This window comes from Pongo pygmaeus, chromosome 20, assembly GCF_028885625.2.
Source record: "Pongo pygmaeus isolate AG05252 chromosome 20, NHGRI_mPonPyg2-v2.0_pri, whole genome shotgun sequence".
Taxonomy (NCBI): Eukaryota; Metazoa; Chordata; class Mammalia; order Primates; family Hominidae; genus Pongo; species Pongo pygmaeus.
Genome location: NC_072393.2, coordinates 17,073,555 through 17,096,220, shown reverse-complemented (window position 1 = coordinate 17,096,220; position 22,666 = coordinate 17,073,555). Strand labels below are relative to the sequence as shown.

The following is a 22,666-nucleotide window of genomic DNA, read 5'->3' as shown; positions in this document are numbered from 1 at the left end:
TTCCTCTCCCCCAACCCCCGTTTCTTTCTTTCCTTGAGACAGAGTCTTGCTCTATTGCCCAGGCTGAAGTGCAGCGGCACTATCTCGGATCACAGCAACCTCTACCTCCCAGGTTCAAGCGGTTCTCCTGCCTCAGCCTCCCATGTAGCTGGGACTATAGGCATGCCACCACCCCTAGCTAATTTTTTTTTTTTTTTTTAGATGGAATTTTGCTCTTGCTGCCCAGGCTGGAGTGTAATAGCGCGATCTCGGCTCACTGCAACCTCCGCCTCCCAGATTCAAGCGATTCTCCTGCCTCAGCCTCCCAAGTAGCTGGGATTACAGGCATGCACCACCACACCCGGCTAATTTTGTATTTTTAGTAGAAATGGGGTTTCTCTATGTTGGTCAGGCTGGTCTCAAACTGCTGACCTCAGCTGATCTGCCCACCTCAGCCTCCCAAAGTGCTGGGACTACAGGCGTGAGCCACCATGCCCAGCCTAATGATGATAATTCTACCTAATATTTCCAAAGCACTCACCAGGTTCCAGGGCCAGGTGATTTATATGCGTGATCTTTTTTTTTCTTTTTTTTTTTTTTTTTGAGACAAGGTCTTGCTCTGCCACCCAAGCTGGAGTACAGTGGCATGATCCTAGCTTAATGAAGCCTCGAATTCCTGGGCTCAAGTAATCCTCTTGCCTCAGCCTCCTGAGTAGCTGGGACCACAAGTGCATCCCACCAGGCCTAGCTAATTTAACTTTTTTTTCTTTTTTTATAGAAGAGGTCTCACTATGTTGCCCAGGCTTGTCTTGAACTCCTGGACTCAAGCAATCCTCCAGCCTTGGCCTCCCGAAGTGCAGAGATTACAGGTGTGAGCCACCATGCCCAGTCCCCAACAAGGTCTTTTAAAAATGCACTAAACTGTCCAGGGCAGGGGGGCTCATGCCTGTAAACCCAGCACTTTGGGAGGCCAAGGTGGGCAGATCACTTGAGGTCAGGAGTTCCAGACCAGCCTGACCAACATGGTGAAACCCCATTTCTACTCAAAATATAAAAATTAGCCGGGCATGGTGGCGCATGCCTGTAATCCCAGGTACTCGGAAGGCTGAGGCACGAGAATCTCTTGAACCTGGGAGGTGGAGGTTGCAGTGAGCCGAGATCATGCCAGTATACTCAAGCCTGGGCGACAGAGCAAGATTCTGTCTCCAAAAAAAAAAAAAAAAAGCATTCAGCTAAATGCAATGTGGGATCCTGCATTGGGTCTCGGATGCTGCCACCTGGCCTTGTCCACTTAGCTCCAGATACGCTCCCAATGCACACTCCATATCCCATGCATACCCTGTACCCTGACCCCGCACACCCAGCAGCATTGCTGCTCTTCTGTGATTTGACAGTTGGCAGAGATGCTGGCCTCTGTTGGGAGGCTCCTTCTTGGCCAGTGAACTCCTGCTCACCCTTCAAAACCCCAATCAGGTATTGCCTCCTTCCTGCAGCTCTGCCCTCCTCAACCTCCACATTGAGCAGAGCTATGGCTCTGCTTTGAGCTTCCCCAGTCATAGCCTCTGAAAGTTCCTGAAAGGCAGTCAAGGGTTGAGGCCTCTCTAAGTTATCAGCAGCATCCAACTCAGGGTCAGGCACCCGGACATACAGGAGGCATGGAGGGAGAGGTGGAGTGGGATACTCACAAAGACATGTGCAGGATCTCGTTGGTCTCTGGCTTCCAGACCCCTCGGAGCAGCTGCTCAAAGTTGGACATGAGGGCCACACCAGAACCTACAGGACAGGGTGCTTCTGAACAAGCCCACCACCCCCAGGTCTCCTTTCCTCTTGTTTGAATTCCCAAGGAAGCAGTCTCTCCACTCCCAGAGTCTTCTCTAGAAGGACACTGAGCCTGGGGGTATATGATCATCAGCTGCAGGTGGGAAAACTGAGGCTCAGAGAGGACAGAGCCTTGCTGAGGATCATATGGCAAATTCAGAGCAAAAGCCACCTAAAGGAATCAGTCATGTCCCCACCTGCAAGGCAGGTCTTCAACCTGGCGTTGTCTGTCCTGATGCCCCTAATCCAGCACCCCAAGCTGTGCATGAGGCTTCCAAGGCAGCCCCCACCCGCAGTCTCTCTCCTCCTCAAGGCTCCAAGTTCTCAATCTTTCTCAAGCCACCCATCCTCTGGGGGAGATGCTATACCCTTGGGGAATCTGCTCAGTACTAAAAGCTTCCTGGAGAGACAACAGGAAGACTCAAATGGAGATAGAATGATTAAATTTCTGGAAGAATCTTCCCATTTACCCTAAATGTATTGGTTAAATAGACTGGGACATCCACTCCAGGAACTGCTGCACCAACTGGGTGCCTGAGATATACTACTGGACCAGGGAATCGCATCTGGGGCCATTTTGCCCCAAAGGAAGCATCTGGCAATGTTGCGAAACACTTTGAGTTGTCACAGTTGGGGAGGGAGCGCTACTGGTATTTAGTGAGTCAAGGCCAGGGAGGTGGCTCACCATTGTATAATGCACAGGTTGGCTCCCCATAGCAAGGAATAACTGAGGACACCATGGCTCAATGGAGGGTGATTCTAGGTCTTGGCACTTTGTGGGTACCCATATCTGGTGGGCAGGAAGTGAGGATAAAGTGCCCAGTGGTTTTTGGCACTTGCTCAGGCCTTCTTTCCCTGCTTTCCTGTTACTCCTTGGCCCACTTCTCCAACTTTTAATGTTGAATTATCTCTTTCTCCCCTAACTTCCATCCATTTTTGCTTTATGCATTTTGGTGCTCTGTTTCTAGGTGCATATATGTTTATAGTTGTTATATCTTCCTGGTGGATTGACCCTTTTATCATTATAAAACGTTCTTTATTTCTAATAACATTTTCATTATTACTTTATTTTTTAATTTTAATTTTTTAGAGACAGACTCTTGCTCTGTTGCCCAGCTGGAGTGCAGTGGCACAATCATAGCTCACTGTAATGTTGAACTCCTAGGCTGAAGTGATCCTCCCACCTCAGCCTCCTGAGTAGCTAGAACTACAGGCATGAGCCACCATGTCTAGCTGTATTTTCTGCACACAAAAGGGTCTGTAGGCTTCACTGGCAAAAGGGCCATGGTCCACAAAATTTAAGAACTCCTATAGCTAGAGCTCTAGAGAAGAAGGGGTTCTCACCTGCAGCAATTTTGCCCTCTAGGAGGCGTTTAGCAATGTCTGGAGACAATTTCTTTTGTCACAGCTGGGGACAAGTGTGCTACTGGCATCTGGTGGGTGGAGGCCAGGGGTGCTGTTCAACATCCTACAGTGCACAAAGAATGATCCAGCCCCACATGTCAGTAGTGCTGCAAGTGAGAAACCCTGCTCTGGCAATGCTGGCTTTTGTTGTCATAATCACTGTCTTAGGTACCCCTGACAGTAACATTTCTAGAAGAATCTTCCCACTTACCCTAAAGGTATCGGCTGATACCTGTAGGGAGGTTTGAACACCTACTGCAGTCTTTATGCCCCTTTGCCTGGAGCAATGGCTTTCCCAGCTGGGGTGCCTGGTAGTACCACTGGACCAAAAGTTCTCCACTGGGATGATTTTTCACTGTCATCATCCTATTTACCTTTGACCCACCCAGTTGCAATCATGACGAACCACCCGTGGTGGTAGTGGTGATGGGCGTGATGGATGCCCACTGCGATCTTGCGGACTCGCACCACCTCCTTCATGGCCACGAAGATGAGTTTCACAGGCAGGAAGCAGACACACTTATAGAAGAGGTCCAGGGGGCAGAAGAAAATCAAGTACCTTTTGGGGAGAGAACAGTGAGTGCCAGGGGACGGGCAGACTGTGAAGGATGGGGGTAGGGAGCTGTGGTTGTGTTAGACCCCCCTCCCCAACGTGCTGTGCCTAGACCAGAGATGGGCATGGAGGGCAGCGTATTCAGGGCCATCATGAGGGCTGTTGCTGGCGCATTCTAATTCCTCCAACCTCTCTCCTCCCTGGTGCCCAGGTTGTTCCTTCCCCTGCCCGGCTCTGCTCTCCCATGCCCAGCATGGCTTACCAGACAGCTGAGGCCAGCAGGATGCTGGAGTTGTTGCTGAAGTAATCAATCAGTGGCTCCCCAAGGAGCAGATCAGCCAGGATGTAGCTCCCAAAGCAATGCAGCATGGCGCACAGCCAGGACGCGATGGGGTGGCGCCGGGACAGCTCGACTGCTCCTGAGAGGCACAGGAGTGTCCCCCATCATCACCAGCATGCTAAGGGCAGGCTTCACTCCCATATGCTCTGGTCAGCCTATCCTAATCCAGAGTGCCCACCCAACACTGTGCAGTTCATGTTTCAGAGGAGGAACCAAGGTTCAGAGAGGCTGTACGCATGCCTGAGGTTGCACAGAGAAAATAGAGAGCCGAGTGGGAGTCCTTTCCTCCATGCCCAGAGAGGTGGCAATGATGATGACACTAGCTCACATTTAGGACTTAATAAATCCTCATCAGTGCCCCAGCCAAGTGATGGCTTTTATTATCACAGGAGTCTCATTGTCATGAGGAGACTGAGGCTTGGAGAGACGGGCCAGCTTGCACCTGGGAGTACTTTGAAATTGCTACTCTGGGCCAGGCGTGGTGGCTCACGCCTGTAATCCCACCATTTTGGGAGTCCAAGGTAGGCGAATCACTTGAGGTCAGGAGTTCAAGACCAGCCTGGCTAACATGGTGAAACCCCGTCCCTAAAAATACAAAAATTAGCCAGGAACGGTAGTGCATGCCTGTAATCCCAGCTACTCAGGAGGCTGAGACAAGAGAATCGCTTGAACCCAGGAGGTGGAGGCTTCAGTGAGCCGAGATTGCACCACTGTACTGCACTCCAGCCTGGGCAACAGAGCAAGACTCCATCTAAAACACACACACACACACATACACACACACACATGAAACAAAAGAAATTGCTATTCTGACCTCAGCTGATCCCAAGATCCCTATGAGCTTATGCTGGTATTTTTTTTTTTTTTAACTTTTTTTGTTTGTTTCAAACAGAGTCTCACTCTGTCACCCAGGCTGGAGTGCAGTGGTGCAATCTCAGCTCATTGCAAACTCTGCCTCCCTGGTTCAAGCGATTCTCCTGCCTCAGACTCCTGAGTAGCTGGGATCACAGGCAGCCACCACCATGCCTGGCTAATTTTTGTATTTTCAGTAGAGAAGGGGTTTCACCATGTTGGCCAAGCTGGTCTTCAACTCTTGGACTCAAGTGAACCTCCCACCTCAGCCTCCCGAAGTGCTGGGATTACAGGCATGAGTCACCGTGCCCAGCCTTATGCTGGTATTCTTACACCTGCTGTCTTAAAAAGAAGTTTTTTTTTTTTTTTTTTTTTTTGGTAAAATATACATTAAATTTACCATTTTACTTTTTTTTTTTTTTTTTTTTTTTGACACAGGGTTTCACTCCTATCACCCAGCCTGGAGTGCAGTGGTGCAATCACGACTCACTGCAGCCTTGACTTCCTGGGCTCAAACACTCCTCCCACCTCAGCCTCAAAAGTATTTGGGACTACAGGCACGCACGCCACTATGCCAGGCTAATTTTTTGTATATTTAAAGTAGGCACGGGGTTTCGCCATGTTGCCCAGGCTGGTCTCAAACTCCTGGGCTCAAGCCATCCACTTGGCTCAGCTTCCCAAAGAGTTGGGATTATAGATGTGAGACACCATGCCCAGCCCATTTTAAACATTTTTAAGTGTATAGGTCTTTTTTTTTTTTTTTTTTTGAGACAGAGTCTCACTCTGTCACCAGGCTGGAGCGCGGTGGCGCGATCTCAGCTCACTGCAACCTCCTCCTCCCGGGTTCAAGTGATTATCCTGCCTCAGCCTTCCGAGTAGCTGGGATTACAGGCATGCGCCACCACACCCAGCTAATTTTTGTATTTTTAGTGGAGATGGCATTTCACCACGTTGGCCAGGATAGTCTCGATCTCTTGACCTTGTGATCTGCCCACCTTGGCCTCCCAAAGTGCTGGGATTACAGGCATGAGCCACTGCGCCTGGCCAAGTGTGTGGTTCTGTGGCATTATATTCACATTGTTTTGCCATCATCACCACCAACCATCTCCAAAACTCTTTCATCTTCCCAAACTGAAACCTATTAAACACTCACTCCTCATCCCCTGTCGCTTAGCCCCTGGCACCATTCTACTTTCTGTCTCTATGAAATTGATGACTTTAGGCATCTCATGTAAGCTAAATCATACAAACTTTGTTGTTTTGTGTGGCTTATTGAGCATAATGTCCTCAAGCTTCATCCCCATTGTAGCATGTATTAAGATTTTATTTCCGGGCTGGGCACGGTGGCTCACACTTGTAATCCCAACACTCTGGGAGGCTGAGCCAGGTGGATCACTTGAGCCTGGGTGTTCAAGACCAACATGGGCAACATAGTGAGACCCCATCTCTGCAAAAAAATTTTAAAAATTAGCTGGGCGTGGTGGCATGCTCCTGTAGTCCCAGCTACTCGGGAAGCTGAGGCAGGAAGATCACCTGAGCTGGTGAGGTGGAGGCTGCAGTGAGTCATGAGCATGCCACTGCGCTCCAGAGCAAGACCCTGTTGAGAGGGGAGGGGAGAGGAGGGGAAGGGAGGCCAGCGTGGGCAACACAGTGAGACCCCATCTCCACAAAAAATTTTTTTAATTAGCTGGGCATGGTGGCGTGCACCTGTAGTTCCAGCTACTCAAGAGGTTGAGGTGGGAGGATCACTTGAATCCAAGAGTTCAAACTCTTGGCTGCAGTAGGCCATGATCGCACCACTGCACTCCAGCCTGGGTGACAGAGCGAGACTCTGTCTCAAAAATAATAAATAAATAAAGTCTGTAGTTGAGTTAATGACAGTGTACTAATGCCAATTTCCTGGTTTTAATAATGCACTATCATTACATAAGATGTCACTGGAGGAAGCTGGGTAAAGTGTATTTGCAAATTCTCTGTACCATTTTTGCAACTTCTTGTGAGTCATAAACTCTTCCAAGACAAAAAGTATTTTAAAATTCCATATTAAAAAGAAGGGGGCTTGAAAACTCCACTGCTGAGTCCTTAGGTCCTATGGCTGGGCTTTTTTTTTTTTTTTTAAAAAAAAAAAAAAAAGGGCTGAGCACGGTGGCTCATGCCTGTAATCCCAGCACTTGGGGAGGGCTAGGTGGGTGGATCACCTGACGTCAGGAGTTCAAGACCAGCCTGGCCAACACGGTGAAACCTCATTTCTACTAAAAATACAAAAATTAGCCAGGCGTGGTGGTGGGCGCCTTTAATCTCAGCTACTCGGGAGGCTGAGTCAAGAGAATTGCTGGAACCCAGGAGGCAGAGGTTGCAGTGAGCTGAGATCGTGCCATTGCCCTCCAGCCCAGGCCAACAGCAAGACTCTCTCAAAAAAAAAAAAAAAAAAAAAAAAAAAGTTCATGAAAATGCAACACTCGGGGTACAGTATTAATGTCTATTCACCGAATCCTTGCATCTTGTATTACTCATATAAAGCCTTTATAATCTTTATAAATAGTTCTATCTTTATGTTGTATCTTCATAATCTTCTAAGGCCACACCTTGGAGTTAGAACTTGGGTGTCTCCTAGTGTGACCATTTCTTTCATCATATTGATTCTGTCTTTCCCAACTAGTTTCGTTCTGCAGAGAACAACATTATGATCAAGTTGTAAGGTACAGCTAGCTACTCTGTACATTACACGACCAGAGCTAAAACCAACGATTCCCCTAATACAACTTATTCTAATAAAATGAAAACTCCAGTCAGTGTTGACATGAGATAACAAGGTTACAAAATGTAATCTCTCTCTTTTTCTGTTTGTTTGAAACGGAGTCTTGTTCTGTCTCCCCAGGCTGGAGTGCAGTGGCGCAATCTCAGCTCACACTGCAGGCTCCGCCTCCCGGGTTCACGCCATTCTCCTGCCTCAGCCTCCCTAGTAGCTGGGACTACAGGCACCCGCCACCATGCCCAATTTTTTGTAATTTTAGTAGAGATGGGGTTTCACTGTGTTAGCCAAGATGGTCTCGATCTCCTGACCTCGTGATCCGCCTGCCTCGGCCTCACAAAGTGCTGGGATTACAGGTATGAGCCACCGTGCCCGGCCAAAATGTGATCTCTTATTAGTCAACTCAAAAGACTAAGCAAAAGAAATAATCAGTTTTGTCTATTTTTGGCAGGGAAGAGAAAGAGTGTCTGTTGTGGACAGAATGTTCCTGTCTCTCCAAAATTCGTATGTTGAAATCCTACGCCTCCCCGCTTGTGATAGCATTAGGAGGTCAGGCCTTTGGGAAGTGATTATGTCACCAGGGTAGACCCCTCACAAATGGGGTTAGAGCCTTTATAAATGGTGGCTCACGCCTGTCATCCCAGCACTTTGGGAGGCTGAGGCGGGCAGATGACAAGGTCAGGAGTTCGAGATCAGCCTGGCCGATATGGTGAAACCCTGTCTCTACTAAAAATACAAGAATTAGCTGGGCGTTGCGGCAGGCGCCTGTAGTCCCAGCTAATAGGGAGGCTGAGGTAGGAGAATCGCTTCAACCCAGGAGGCAGAGGTTGCAGTGAGCTGAGATTGCACCATTGCACTCCAGCCTGGGTGACAGAGTGAGACTCTGTCTCTAAAAAAAAAAAAAAAAAAAAGAAAAGAGTCAAGACAGGCCAGGTGTGGTGACTCATACCTGTAATCCCAGCACTTTGGGAGGCTGAGGCCAGAGGATCTCTTGAGCCTAGGAGTTCCAGACCAGCCCTGGGAACATAGTGAAGTCTCATCTCTAAAACAACAACGACAACAAAAATTAGCTGACCGTGATGGCAGGCGTCTGTATTCCCAGCTACTTCTGAGGTGGGAGGACCACCTGAGCCTGGAAGGTTGAGGCTGCAGTGAGCCGTGATCCAGCCACTGCACTCCAGCCTGGGTGACAGAGCAAGACTCTATCTCAATAAATAAACAAATAAGAGTCATGAGAAAGCCTGCTGCTTTCTGCTGTCTACCATATGAGGACACAAGGAGAGACTGATCATCTGCAAGCCAGAAGAGGGCCCTCATTAGAACTTGACCATGTTAGTGCCCTGATCTCAGACTTCCAGCCTCCAGAACTCTGAGAAATAAATTTGTTGCTTATAAGCCACCTGGTCTACTGGTTTATTGCCACTGCAACAGATTATAGCATCTGCAACAGATTAAGAAATCTGTATATACTAATGATACATTCAACAGGTGGATTTCATCTTCATCCCTCCGTGAGTTCAGCAGCCACGGAGGCCTTCTCTGCCACTGAACAGGGGCTGTGTTGGACACATCGTACAGGTTCAAGAAATAACTGTGAATGAATTTATGGGAAATGTGCATCCCTCTGGGTCCTGTTTTTTGTTGTTGTTGTTTGTTTGTTTGAGATGGTGTTTCGCTCTTGTTATGCAGGCTGGAGTGCAATGGCGCCATCTTGGCTCACCGCAACCTCTGCCTCCTGGGTTTAAGCAATCCTCCTGCCTCAGCCTCCCGACTAGCTGGGATTACAGGCATGGACCACCACGCCTGGCTAATTTTGTATTTTTAGTAGAGACAAGTTTTCTCCATGTTGGTCAGGCTGGTCTCAAACTCCCGACCTCAGGTGATCTGCCCACCTCAGCCTCCCACAGTGCTGGGATTATAGGCGTGAGCCACAGCGCCTGGCCTTGGGTCCTGGTATTACAATGATGCACAAGACAGGTGAGGTCCCTCCCTCATGGAATTTACATTCTAGCAAACATAAAGTCATCATGGTTGTGTTGGATCCTCCCCGCCGCCTTTTTTTTTTTGGAGACAGAGTTTTGCTCTGTCGCCCAGGCTGGAGTGCAGTGGCGCGATCTTGGCTCACTGCAATCTCCGCCTCCTGCTAGGTTCAAGTGATTCTCCTGCCTCAGCCTCCCAAGTAGCTGGGATTACAGGCACCTGCCACCACGCCCAGCTACGTTTTGCAGTTTTAGTAGACAGGGGGTTTCTCCATGTTGGCCAAACTGGTCTCGAACTCCTGACCTCAGGTGATCTACCCACCTTGGCCTCCCAAAGTGCTGGGATTACAGGCATGAACCACAGCGCCTGGCCCTGGACACTTTTTTTAAGAGACAGCATCTTGCTCTGTCACCCAGCCTGGAGTGCAGTGATGCAATCATAGCTCACTGCAGCTTCAAACTCCTGGGTTTGAGCCTTCCAAGTAGCTAGGAGTAAAGACATGTGCCACCATGCCTGGCCAATTTTTATACTTTTTTTTTTCTTTTTTTGTAAAGATAGGATCTCACTGTGTGGCCCAGGCTGCTCTTGAACTCCTGGCTTCAAATGATCCTCCTGCCTTGGCCTCCCAAAGTGCTGGGATTTCAGGTGTGAGCCACCAGCAGGCCTGGCCATTTCTGGTGACACTGTAACAACAATGACCTTCTCTGTTCAATTTATTAATTGAGAAATGTGTAGTGCACTCTACTCTGTAGAAGGAATTACCTTCTTCTTAGCTTGGTCAACCTCAGGGGGGGAAATAATCATCAATGCCAGAGTTTCTCCTACAAATCCAGGTGAGTGCATCAGTGGGCATTACCATGTTAGAGGCAACTTGGCAATACCAGGGAAATATGAAGCTGTGCATCCCCTGGACCCCAGCAATTCCACTCCTTGCTATTAACCCCAAAGAAACAAGCACCATAAACAAAGACATAGAGAAGGAAGATGTTTCACTGATACAATGTTGCAACAGGAGAAAAAGTGAAATCAACAGTCTCTTAGTAAAGCTGTGGGAAGCCACAAAATGTGGAGTGCCATATAGTAGCTATTTAAAAGTGAACCAGGCTTTGTGCAGTGGCTCACCCAGCGCTTTGGGAGGCCAAGGCAGGCGGATCACTCGAGGTCAGGAGTTCGAGACCAGCCTGGCCAACATGGTGAAACCCTGTCTTTACTAAAAATACAAAAATTAGCCAGGCATGGTGGCGGGTGCCTGTAATCCCAGCTACTTAGTGGGCTGGGGCAGGAGAATCGTTTGAACCCGGGAGGTGGAGGTTGCAGTGAGCCAAGATTGCGCTACTGCACTCCAGCCTGGGTGACAGAGGGAGGCTCCATCTCAGAAAAAAACAAACAAACAAAAAAAGAAAAATGAAAAAGAAAAGTGAACTAGACCTTGATCAGGGTTTTTCAACCTCAGCTCTGTTGACATTTGGGATCAGATCATTGTTTGCTATGGGGGCAGTCTGTGCATTATAGCATGTTAAGCAGCATCCCTGGCTTCCACCCACTAGATGACAGTGGCACCACACAGCTGTGACAACCAAGAATGTCTCCAGACATTGCCAAATTTATCCTTTGGGAACAGAATCCCTTCTGGTTAGAGAATCTCTGTTTTCGATGTATCAACAAAGACAAGTCCCATAAGCTTACACTGCTGAGTGAAAAGGCTGGGCTGCAAAATGATACACTTATGGCCGGGCTCAGTGGCTCACGCCTGTAATCCCAACACTTTGGGAGGCCAAGGCAGGCAGATCACTTGAGGTCAGGAGTTCGAGACAGCCTAGCCAACATGGTGAAACCCCCATCTCTACTAAAAATACAAAAAGTAGCCGGACGTGGTGGCGTGCACCTGTAATCTCAGCTACTTGGGAAGCTGAGGTATGACAATCACTTGAACTCAAGAGGTGGAGGTTGCAGTGAGCCAAGGTCATACCACTGCACTCCAGCCTGGGCCACAGAGCAAGACTCCGCCTCAAAAAAAAAAAAAAAAATTATGAGGTTTTTTTGTGACTTTTTTTTTTTTAAGCTAATCAGCTATCGTTAGTGTGAGTGTATTTTATGTGAGGCCCAAGATAATTCTTCTTCGAAGATGGCCCAGGGAAGCCAAAAGATTGGACATCCCTGTTTTAGAGTAAGTAATCAACACACTTGCCTCTCTCCTTGCTATCCCCACCAACTAACCATGTGATCTTGAACAAGCCACTTTTTTCTCTCCACATCTCTTTTTTTAAAAACAAAGTAGAACATCGCTTGTTTAACTCCTGATGAGGACTGGAATGAGCTTTTCCCTCCTCTAATCTCACCCTGGAGTTATGAGCCCAAAATGCACCTTCTCCCTGCTCTCAAGGTTGTCCTACGTCTTAACATTGACCAGGGTCCCAGGGTATGAGGTAAAATGCTTCAGCTCCTCTCCTAAGGTCTATTTAAAACACAACTGGCTGAGAGTTAATCCCTCAGAGCAGCTGGTGGCCTGTGCAGAGGCCAGGTCAGGTGAGGCACCCATGTTTTGCAGAAATGGATACCTCTGCATCTAAAAATAACTCCCAGGGACTGAATTCTTTCCAGGATCTTTCTTGTGCCCTCTGGGATCATCCCAGGGACCGAGGTTGGGGAGTGGGGGTAGGGACCTAGGGTTTGCATGAGTTACGCTCTGACGGGCAGATGCCCATGTTTGCAGTATGTGTGTGCCCTGCTATAAAAGTCACATGCCAGCTGGGCGCGGTGGCTCACACCTGTATCCAGCACTTTCGGAGGCCGAGGCAGGCAGATCACTTGAGCTCAGGAGTTCGAGACCAGCCTGGGCAACATGGCAAAACCTCATCACATGCCTAGCTTCTGGCTCTGCCACTCACTCCAGCATGGCCTTGGGCAAGTGACTGCCTGCCCCCCCAAGCCTCAGTTTGCTTCACTGTCAAAAGACCCAGATGACGGTTGGGCGCAGTGGCTCACGCCTGTAATCCCAGCACTCTGGGAGGCCGAGGCAAGTGGATCACCTGAGGTCAGGAGTTTGAGTTTGAGACCAGCCTGGCCAACATGGTGAAACCTCGTCTCCACTAAAAATACAAAAATTAGCCGGGTATGGTGGCGGATGGCTATAATCCCAGCTACTCAGGAAGCTGAGGCAGGAGAATTGCTTGAACCCAGGAGGCAGAAATTGCAGTGAGCCAAGATCGTGCCATTGCACTCCAGCCTGAGTGACAGAGTGAGACTCTACCTCAAAAAAAAAAAAAAAAAAAAAAAAAAAGCCCAGGTCCTTTCTCCTTTCCAAACTCCTTGGTTTCTCTTGATAGGTTTGCAGCAGCCCCATGAAGCCAATAGGTTTTCAACTGCCGCATGCCACGAACACATTCCCCTCTCACTGGGTGAGCTTAGGCTAATCCCTCCCTTCCCTGGGCCTCAGTTTGCCCATATGTAGGATGGGGAGGCTGTCTAGGGTGACCAACTATCCCCCTTTGCCTGAGTCTCAGGGGTTTCCTGGGACATGGGACTTTTATTCTTTTTCAAGATGGGGTCTTGCTCTGTCGCTCAGGCTGGAGTGTAGTGGTGCGATCTTGGCTCGCTGCAACCTCCACCTCCCGGGTTCAAGTGATTCTCCTGCCTCAGCCTCCCAAGTAGCTGGGATTATAGGCACCCACCACCAGGCCTGGCTAACTTTTGTATTTTTAGTAGAGACAGGATTTCTCCATGTTGGCCAGGCTGGTCTCGAACTCCTGACCTCAGGTGATCCACCTGCCTCGGCCTCCCAGAGTGCTGGGATTACAGGCGTGAGCCCCCGCACCCGGCTGGACATGGGACTCTCGATGCTCATCTTGGGAAAGCCTGGACAAGGTGACCACACCAAATCTATATCAGTCATTTCCAAAGATGCCTGTGAGGGTGAAAAAGAGATTGCTTAGCGCCTAGCAACGACGCAAGAGGTATTTCTGGAACTGTGCGGAAATGGAAAGTACCTGTGGGTGGAAATTTCAGTAGATGGATTTTTTAAAAATCAGCTCTGCCTCAGCCAGGCGCGGTGGCTCATGCCTGTAATCCCAGCTACTCCGGCAGCTGAGGCAGGAGAATCGCTTGAACCTGGGAGGCGGAGGTTGCAGTGAGTCGAGATCATGCCACTGCACTCCAACCTGGACAATAGGAGCAAAAAACTCTGTCTCAAAAAAAAAAAAAAAAAAAAAAAAACTGGCCGGGCGCAGTGGCTGATGCCTGTAATCCCAGCACTTTGGGAGACCGAGGCGGGTGGATCACGAGGTCAGGAGTTCGAGACCAGCCTGGCCAATAGAGTGAAACCCCATCTCTATTAAAAATACAAAAATTAGCTGGGCGAGGTGGCAGGCGCCTGTAGTCCCAGCTACTCAGGAGGCTGAGGCAGGAGAATCGCTTGAACCCACGAGGCGGAGGTTGCAGTGAGCCGAGATCACGCCACTGCACTCCAACCTGGGCAATAGCAGCGAAACTCCATCTCAAAATAAATAAATAAATAAATACATAAATAAACAAACAAACAAACAGAAAAAAATCAGCTCTGCCTCGGAAGAGAGGAAGAAGCTTTCGGTCCCTAAGTCGTGGTCTGTAATGGACTCTGTGACTTTCCCTTTTCAGGGGTCAGTGCCTCATTTGCAGATGGCTGGGTGGTGCTAGAAGGGTCCCCAGGGCACTCTAGCACTGTGCTATTCAGTCAGAGGTGTATGAAGCATGGGGTACTACCGAGTCTCTCAGTGACTCTAGGACCAGTCTTTTCCTCCTGAGCTTTTGAGCGCAGCATTCTGCCTCAGTTTCCTCCCCTGTAAAATGGAGACAGCAGCCTCTGCCTCACAAGGTGGAGCAGGAGTCAACAGCCTCCTGCCCTCAAAAAGCTTGTAGTTCAAACCAGAGATCTCAAATCAGGGATCAAAGAATGGTTTTCTTTGGTCCTAACAGCATATGAAAAATGTTAAAACTTGTCTGGGTGTGGTGGCTCACACCTGTAATCCCAGCACTTTGGGAGGCTGAGACAGGTGGATCACTTGAGGTCAGGAGTTCAAGACTAGCCTGGCCAACATGGTGAAACCCTGTCTCTACTAAAAACACAAAAATTAGCTGGGCATGGTGGCGGGCATCTGTAATCCTAGCTACTCAGGAGGCTGAGGCAGGAGAATTGCTTGAACCAGTGAGCCGGAGGTTGCAGTGAGCCGAGATCACACCACTGCACTCCAGCCTGGCAACAAAGCGAGACTCCGTCTCAAAAAAAAAAAAAAAAAAAAAAAAAAAAAAGTTAAAACTGCAACCAAGATGTCCTGCAGGAAGTGAGTGGATAAACAAACCATGGAACATCCTTACTATGAAATATTATTTGGCCGGGTGCAGTGGCTCACGCCTGTAATCCCAACACTTTGGGAGGCCAAGGCGGGCAGATCAACTGAGGTCGGGAGTTCGAGACCAGCCTGGCCAACATGGAGAAACCCCGTCTCTACTAAAAATACAAAAAATTAGCCAGGCATGGTGACACATGCCTGTAATCCTAGCTACTCGGGAGGCTGAAGCAGGAGAATCACTTGAACCTGGGAGGCAGAGGTTGCAGTGAGCCAAGATCGCACCATTATTCAGTGAGCTATCAAGACATGAAAAGACATGGAGGAACCTTAAATGCATACTCCTAAGTGAAAGAAGCCAGTCTGAAAGGGGTACATACTGCATGATTCCAACCACAGGATATTCTGGAAAAGGCAAAACTCTGGAGGTAGTAGAAAGATCAGTGGTTGGCCGGGGGCAGTGGCTCATGCCTGTAATCCCAACACTTGGGGAAGCCAAGGCAGGTGGATCTCCTGAGCCCAGGAGTTCAAGACCACCCTGGGCAACACAGCAGAACCCCCATCTCTTTTTTTTTTTTGAGACAGAGTCACTGCAACCTCCGCCTCCCAGGTTCAAGCGATTCTCGTGCCTCAGCCTCCAGAGTGGCTGGGATTACAGGCTTGCGCCACCATGCCTGGCTAATTTTTAAATTTTTAGTAGAGACAGGGTTTCACTGTGTTGGCCAGGCTGGTCTCCAACGCCTGGCTTCAAGCGATCTGCCTGCCTTGGTGTCCCAACGTGCTGGGATTACAGACGTGAGCCACCTCCTTCAGCCCTATGAGTCTGAGTTACTTATTTAATTAATTTATTATTTATTAATTTATTTATTTTTCTGAGACAGAGTCTCGCTCCGTCGCCCAGGCTGGAGTGCAATGGCATGATCTCTGCTCACTGCAACCTCCGCCTCCCAGGTTCAAGCGATTCTCCCACCTCAGCCTACCAAGTAGCCAGGACTACAGGCGCCCGCCATCACGCCTGGCTAATTTTTGTATTTTTAGTAGACAGGGTTTCACCATGTTGGTCAGGCTGGTCTCAAATTCCTGACCTCAGGTGATCCACCAGCCTCAGCCTCCCAAAGTGCTGGGATTACAGGCGTGAGCCACCACGCCTGACCCACAATTCTGATTTAAATGAAAGAGGGGTGACAATCAGGACAAAAGGATTTTTTTTTTTTTTGAGATGGAGTCTCGCTCTGTCACCCAGACTGGAGTGCAGTGGCAAATCTCGGCTCAATGCAAACCTCCGCCTCCCACGTTCAAGCAATACTTGTGCCTCAGCCTCCCAAGTAGCTGGGATTACAGGTGCACACCACCATGCATGGCTAATTTTTGAATTTTTAGTAGAGATGGGCTTTCACCATATTGGCCGGGCTGGTCTCGAACTCCTGACCTCAAGTGATCCACCTGCCTCGGCCTCCTAAAGTGCTGGGATTACAGGCATGAGCCACCGCGTCTGGCCCAAAAGGATTTTTAAAATCTCCCTAGGTAAGTCTGGTGTGTAGGTGAGTTTGAGAAGTACTGGTCTGAGAGATTCTTTGGATGGGTCAAGGCTCAAGGCATCCAGGATTGTCATTGATTCACTCATTTCTTCAGTTTTGCAGCCAGCACTCAACTGCTTCCTTCTCTTTCCTCACATGGAGCTTGGGGACCCCAGAAATGAGCCAAATCACCCACAGATTTTGCTCAAATGCAGACTCTCATTGGGCAGAGCTGGGTGGGGCCTGGGGTTCTGCATTTCTTTCTCTCTTTTTTTTTTTTCTGAAATGGAGTTTCGCTCTTGGATCTTGTTGCCCAGGCCGGAGTGCAATGGCGCAATCTTGGCTCACTGCAACCTCCACCTCCCTGGTTCAAGCGACTCTCCTGCCTCAGCCTCCTGAGCAGCTGGGATTACAGGTGTGTGCCACCATGACTGGCTAATTTTTGTATTTTTAGAAGAGACAGGATTTCGCCATGTTGGCCAGGCCGGTCTCGAACTCCTGACCTCGAGTGAACTGCCTGCCTCAGCCTCCCAAAGTGTTGGGATTACAGGCGTGAGCCACTGAGCTTGGCCAGAACTCTGCATTTCATTTTTTTTTTTTTGAGATGGAGTTTCGCTCTTTTGCCCAGGCTGGAGTGCAGTGGTGCGATCTCGGCTCACTGCAACTTCCATCTTCTGGTTTCAAGCGATTCTCCTTCCTCAGCCACCCAAGTAGCTGGGATTACAGGAGCCCGCCACCATGCCTGGCTAGTTTTTGTATTTTTAGTAGAGACGGGGTTTCACCATGTTGGCCTGGCTGGTCTCAAACTCCTGACCTTGTGATCCAGCTACCTTGGCTTCCCAAAGTGCTGGGATTATAGGCATGAGCCACCGCAGGGGCTTTGCATTTCTAACCAGCTCCCAGGTGACATTGACACTGCTCACTTGAGGACCACACTCTGAGCTTCATCCTTTCTCAGGATTCTCAAGAAAGCCTGACACAGCCAGGCACAGTTGCTCATGGGAAGCTGAGGTGGGATGACTGCTTGAGCCCAGGAGTTGGGGGCCACAGTGAGCTATGAGTGCACTACTGCACTCCAGCCTGGGAGACAGAGCAAGACCCTGCCTCAAAAAAAAAATTTTTTTTAAGTTAAATTGGCCGAGAGCAGTGGCTCACACCTGTAATCTCAGCACTTTGGGAGGCTGAGGCGGGTGGATCACTTGAGTTCAGGAATTTGAGACCACCCTGACCAACATGGTGAAAACTCATCTCTACTAAAAATACAAAAAAAAAAGGCCGGGTGCAGTGGCTAACGCCTGTAATCCCAGCACTTTGGGAGGCCAAGGTGGGCGGATCACAAGGTCGAGATTGAGACTATCCTGGTCAATGTGGTGAAACCCCGTTTCTACTAAAAATACAAAAATTAGCTGGGCATGGTGGCGCGTGTCTGTAATCCCAGCTTCTCAGGAGGCTGAGGCAGAAGAATCGCTTGAACCCGGGAGTGGAGGTTGCAGTGAGCCGAGATCGCGCCACTGCACTCCAGCCTAGAGACACGGCGAGACTCTGTCTCCAAAAACAAAACAAAACAAAAAATTAGCTGGGTGTGGTGGTGGGTACTTGTAATCCCAGGTACTTGGGAGGCTAAGGCAGGAGAATCACTTGAATCTGGGAGGTGGAGGTTGCAGTGAGGTGAGATTGTGCCACTGCACTCCAACAAAACAAGACTCCATCTCAAAAAAGAAAAGAAAAAGAAAAGTAAGCAAGCCTGACCCAGAAAATGCCAGTATCCCAAGTAATATATTCCTCCATAGACTTCCAAATAAACATCACCATCCCTCACAAATGCCTTAGACCTTATCCCTGACAAAATTCTCAATAGATCTTTACAATCGCTAGGAAAGGGAGTCTGGGGTTCTCTTACCAATGATCCCATTTCACAGACAAATAAACTGAAGCTCATGGTGGTGAAATAACCAGTGTGGTGTTTACTCAGTGCTAGTGGTAGAACTGACTCCCATGATTCGGAGACATTTAGTTTCTTTTTTCTTTTTTTTTTTTTTTCGAGACAGGGTCTCACTCTGTTGCCCAGGCTGGAGTGCAGTGGCACGATCATGGCTCACTGCAACCTCCACCTTGTAGGGTTCAGGTAATCCTCTGACCTCAGCTTCCCTAGTAGTTAGGACTACAGGCACATGCCACCACACCTGGCTAATATTTTTGTATTTTGTATTTTTGTAATTTTTATTTATTTGTTTATTGAGACAGAGTTTCATTCTTGTTGCCCAGGCTGGAGTGCAATGGCACAATCTCGGCTCACTGCAACCTCTGTCTCCCAGGTTCAAGTGATTCTCCTGCCTCAGCCTCCCTAGTAGCTGGGATTACAGGCATGTGCCACCACGCCCCACTAATTTTGTATTTTTGGTAGAGACAGGGTTTCTCCATGTAGGTCAGCCTGGTCTCGAACTCCCGACCTTAGGTGATCCGCCCACGTCGGCCTCCCAAAGTGCTGGGATTACAGGTATGAGCCACCACGCCTGGCCATTTTTGTATTTTTTTATAGAGAAGGGGTTTCACAATATTGCCCAGGCTGGCCATGAACTCCTGGCCTCAAGCAATCTTCCAACCTCAGCCTCCCCAAATGCTGAGATTATCTGACCTATGCTGACATTCTTTTTATTATTATTATTTTTTTTTAGGAGACACGGTCTTGCTCTGTTGTCCAGGCTGGAGGGCGGTGGGGTGATCATAGCTCACTGTAGCTCCCAGGCGACATTGATGCTGCTCTGTTGAGGACCACACTCTGAGCTTCATCCATTCTCAGGATTCTCAAGAAAGCCTGACCCAGCCAGGCACAGTTGAGCTCCAACTCCTGGGCTCAAGCGATCCTCCAGCCTCAGCTTCCCAAGTAGCTGGGACCACAGACACACACCACCATGCCTGGCTATGAAATTCTTAATTTCTGAACAAGAGGCCCCACACTGATACTTTGTATTGGCCTGGCAAATTCTGTAGCTGGTCCAGCACACAAATTCTGAGAAGAAAATTTACAGATACCCAGCATGCATACCAAACGGGGACGAACAGTTCAATCCAACACCTTACTTTTCTTTTCTTTATTTTCTTTTCGTTTTCCAAGACAGAGTCTCAGCCAGGCTCTGTCACCCAGGCTGGAGTGCAGCAGCGAGATTTCGGCTCACTGCAACCTCCATCTCCTGGATTCAAGCGATTCTCATGTCTCAGCCTCCCAAGTACCTGGGATTACAGGCGTGTGCCACCACACCTGGCTATTTTTTGCATTTGTAGTAGAGACGGGGTTTTGTCATGTTGTCCAGGCTGGTTTCAAAATCCTGGGCTCAAGTGATCCACCCGCCTCACCTCCCAAAGTGCTAGGACTACAGGCATGAGCCATCACATCTGGCCTCCAACACCTTACTTTTCTAAGGAAACCAATCTCACATTAATTGTACTGATTCTTAGAGTCAAGCAGACCTGGGCTGAGTCCCAAGGCTGCAACTGACCAGCCATGGGATCACAGGCTCATTGTGTATTTAAGATAGCTTAGCCACTATTTCCTGTTTCCCCAGTTATGAAAGGAGGAGGTTGAACTGGGTGGAGTATCCTCAGCTCTGATAACAGACATCAGTCACTGAGGGAGGGGAGATTAATATTCTGATTCAATTGGTGGGGGGTGGAGATAGGGTGTTTAAAAGCTCCCAGGAGGCCAGGCGCGGTGGCTCACACCCATAATCCCAGCACTTTGGGAGGCCGAGGCAGGCGGATCACGAGGTCAGGAGATCGAGACCATCCTGGCTAACACGGTGAAACCCTGTCTCTACTAAAAATACAAAAAAAAAAAAAAATTAGCAGGGTGTGGTGGCATGCACCTGTAGTCCCAGCTACTTGGGAGGCTGAGGCAGGAGAATGGCGTGAACCCAGGAGGCGGAGCTTGCAGTGAGCTGAGACTGCGCCACTGCACTCCAGCACCCCAGCCTGGGCGACAGAGCGAGATTCCGTCTCAAAAAAAAAAAAAAAAAAAAAAAAAAAGAAAAGAAAAGAAAAGAAAAAAAGCTCCCAGGAGCGTCTCATCAATTCATGAATAGCCAGGGTTTGGAACCACTTCTCAGCCTTCAGGAAACTTCAGGCTCTGGCACTTAGAGCCTGGATGGCTTATTCTAGGACTTCTGCAGAAATATCTTGAACCTTCCTGCAAGTTCCCAGGCAGCTTAGAGACCTCTTTTCTCAAGACATTTGTGTCCTACATCCCCACAGGGCTCCAACCCTCCTCATTTCAGATTTTATTTTTTTCGAGACAGAGTCTTGCTCTGTCGCCCAGGCTGCAGTGCAATGGCGTGATCTCGGCTCACTGGCAACCTCCGCCTCCCAGGTTCAAGTGATCCTCCTGCCTCAGCCTCCCAAGTAGCTAGGACTACAGGTGCATGCCACCACGCTCGGCTAATTTTTGTAGTTTTAATAGAGATGGGGTTTCACTATGTTGGCCAGGCTGGTTTTGAACTCCTGACCTCAGGTGATCTGCCAGTCTTGGCCTCCCAAAGTGCTGGGATTACAGGCGTGAGCCACTGTGCCCAGCCAGTTTCAGATTTTCTAAGGTTCTGCAACTGCCCAAGGAACTGGCCTGAACCACCAAGAATTCTTCCCCAGAAAGGAAAGATAGCCCCATGTTCATGCTAGGACAACACAAAAGCCTATTTTGTTTTGCAAAGTAATGTTCTCCAGGATAGCTTTTAAGAAAATAGGCTCTGGCATGTGGATAGGCAAAAATAGAATAAAAATTCCTAGCAAGTAGAGTGTAATCCTGTTAGCATAAGAGCATGCATTGGCTGGGTGCAGTGGCTCAGCCTGTAATCCCAGCACTTTGGGAGGCCTAGGTGGGTGGATCACAAGGTCAGGAGATCCAGACTATCCTGGCCAACATGGTGAAGCCCTGTCTCTACTAAAAATGCAAAAATTAGCCAAGTGTGGTGGCGGGTGCCTGTAGTCCCAGCTACTCAGAAGGCTGAGGCAGGAGAATCGCTTGAACCCGGAAGGTGGAGGTTGCAGTGAGCCGAGATCACGCCACTGCACTCCAGCCTGGGCGACAGAGCGAAACTCCGTCTAAAAAGAAACGAAAAAAAAAAAGAGCGTGCGTTTACGTCTATAACTACATAGGCGTAAATGAATAGAAGAGACATCAAGAAGGGTGGCTGCCCACCACTATGTTAACAGTAACTCTCTTTTTTTCCTTTGCCCTTTTCAGTTTGAGTTTTTAGTAAACAGGAGCGCTTATTTTTATCATCTGAGAATAAAGCTATTTCCTTTCTGAGCTATAGTGGTAATTTACATCTAAGTGGGAGGAAGGCTCATGAAGTTTGGGGTTCTTTTATTTTTCTAAGCCTAAAATCTATTATCTAGTAAGTTGCTGGTGTGCTAGAATAACGATGAACAAGAAACATTTACACATTTGTTCACGGTGAACCTTTTATAAAAATAGAACACGTTCTAAGGAAGCCATTCATCCTCATTTTAAAAACTAAGAAGCAGGGTGTACCCTCCTGTGACCTCCCCAGCGTGGGGTCTGGAGCTGAGAGGGAGGACACCGACCCCAAGTCACCCAGCCCTGGGACCGGTTCTGCTCCGTAAGTGGAAAGGATCTGGAGCCAGGGCTGGAAGAATTCCCGTGGGGGCTCGGAGATTCAGCACCGTGGGGGAAGGGAGGGGAGTGGAGGGTGCTGGGCAGTTGCAGCGGGGAGGAGAACCGGTGTCACTTTCGCTGAACCTGACCGCAGCCCCCGGCGCAGCGGCCCTTATATAGACACTCCGCTGGCGCTCCCAATCCGCGTGCCAAGGTCAAGGAGGGAGGTCACACCTGCGCGCGGCCAGAACAGATGCACCGACCCCCACCTGCACCCTCGCCACAGCCGGCGCCCCTTGCCCAAGTTCCTGCAGCTCTGACCCAACCAGGAGCCCCGACCTTCTCTCCACCCCTCCCCCAAGCACCTGTTCCCCCTCCTCTAAACGCGCGCACGCCTCTCCTTCCCCTCCCCCAGCTTCATCGTCCTGGGGGCTTCTCGCCGGGCTCACCCCGGCGTGGGAGAACCCCACGATTCTCGCGCCTGCCTACTCCCACGATGCAGTCCTTGAACCTGTCCCCCGCTCCCTCCACCACGCACGGGC

The 22,666-nt window shown here is 49.2% G+C and overlaps 1 protein-coding gene across 2 annotated transcripts in view; it reads right to left on the bottom strand.

Annotated features, from left to right (window-relative positions):
- TMEM38A (transmembrane protein 38A) overlaps window positions 1-22,666 on the bottom strand; it is a 28,967-nt gene that overhangs the window by 5,842 nt on the left and 459 nt on the right. Inside the window, exons 2-5 of one of the 2 annotated variants that reach the window (XM_054465898.2) lie at window positions 8,648-8,740; window positions 4,017-4,173; window positions 3,576-3,760; window positions 1,665-1,752 (exon numbers count right to left, since the gene is read on the bottom strand). In XM_054465898.2, coding sequence (XP_054321873.1) covers window positions 1,665-1,752; window positions 3,576-3,760; window positions 4,017-4,173; window positions 8,648-8,740 — 523 coding nt within the window. The remainder of the gene's footprint in view (window positions 1-1,664; window positions 1,753-3,575; window positions 3,761-4,016; window positions 4,174-8,647; window positions 8,741-22,666) is intronic. The other variant, XM_054465899.2, reaches the window with a different exon arrangement.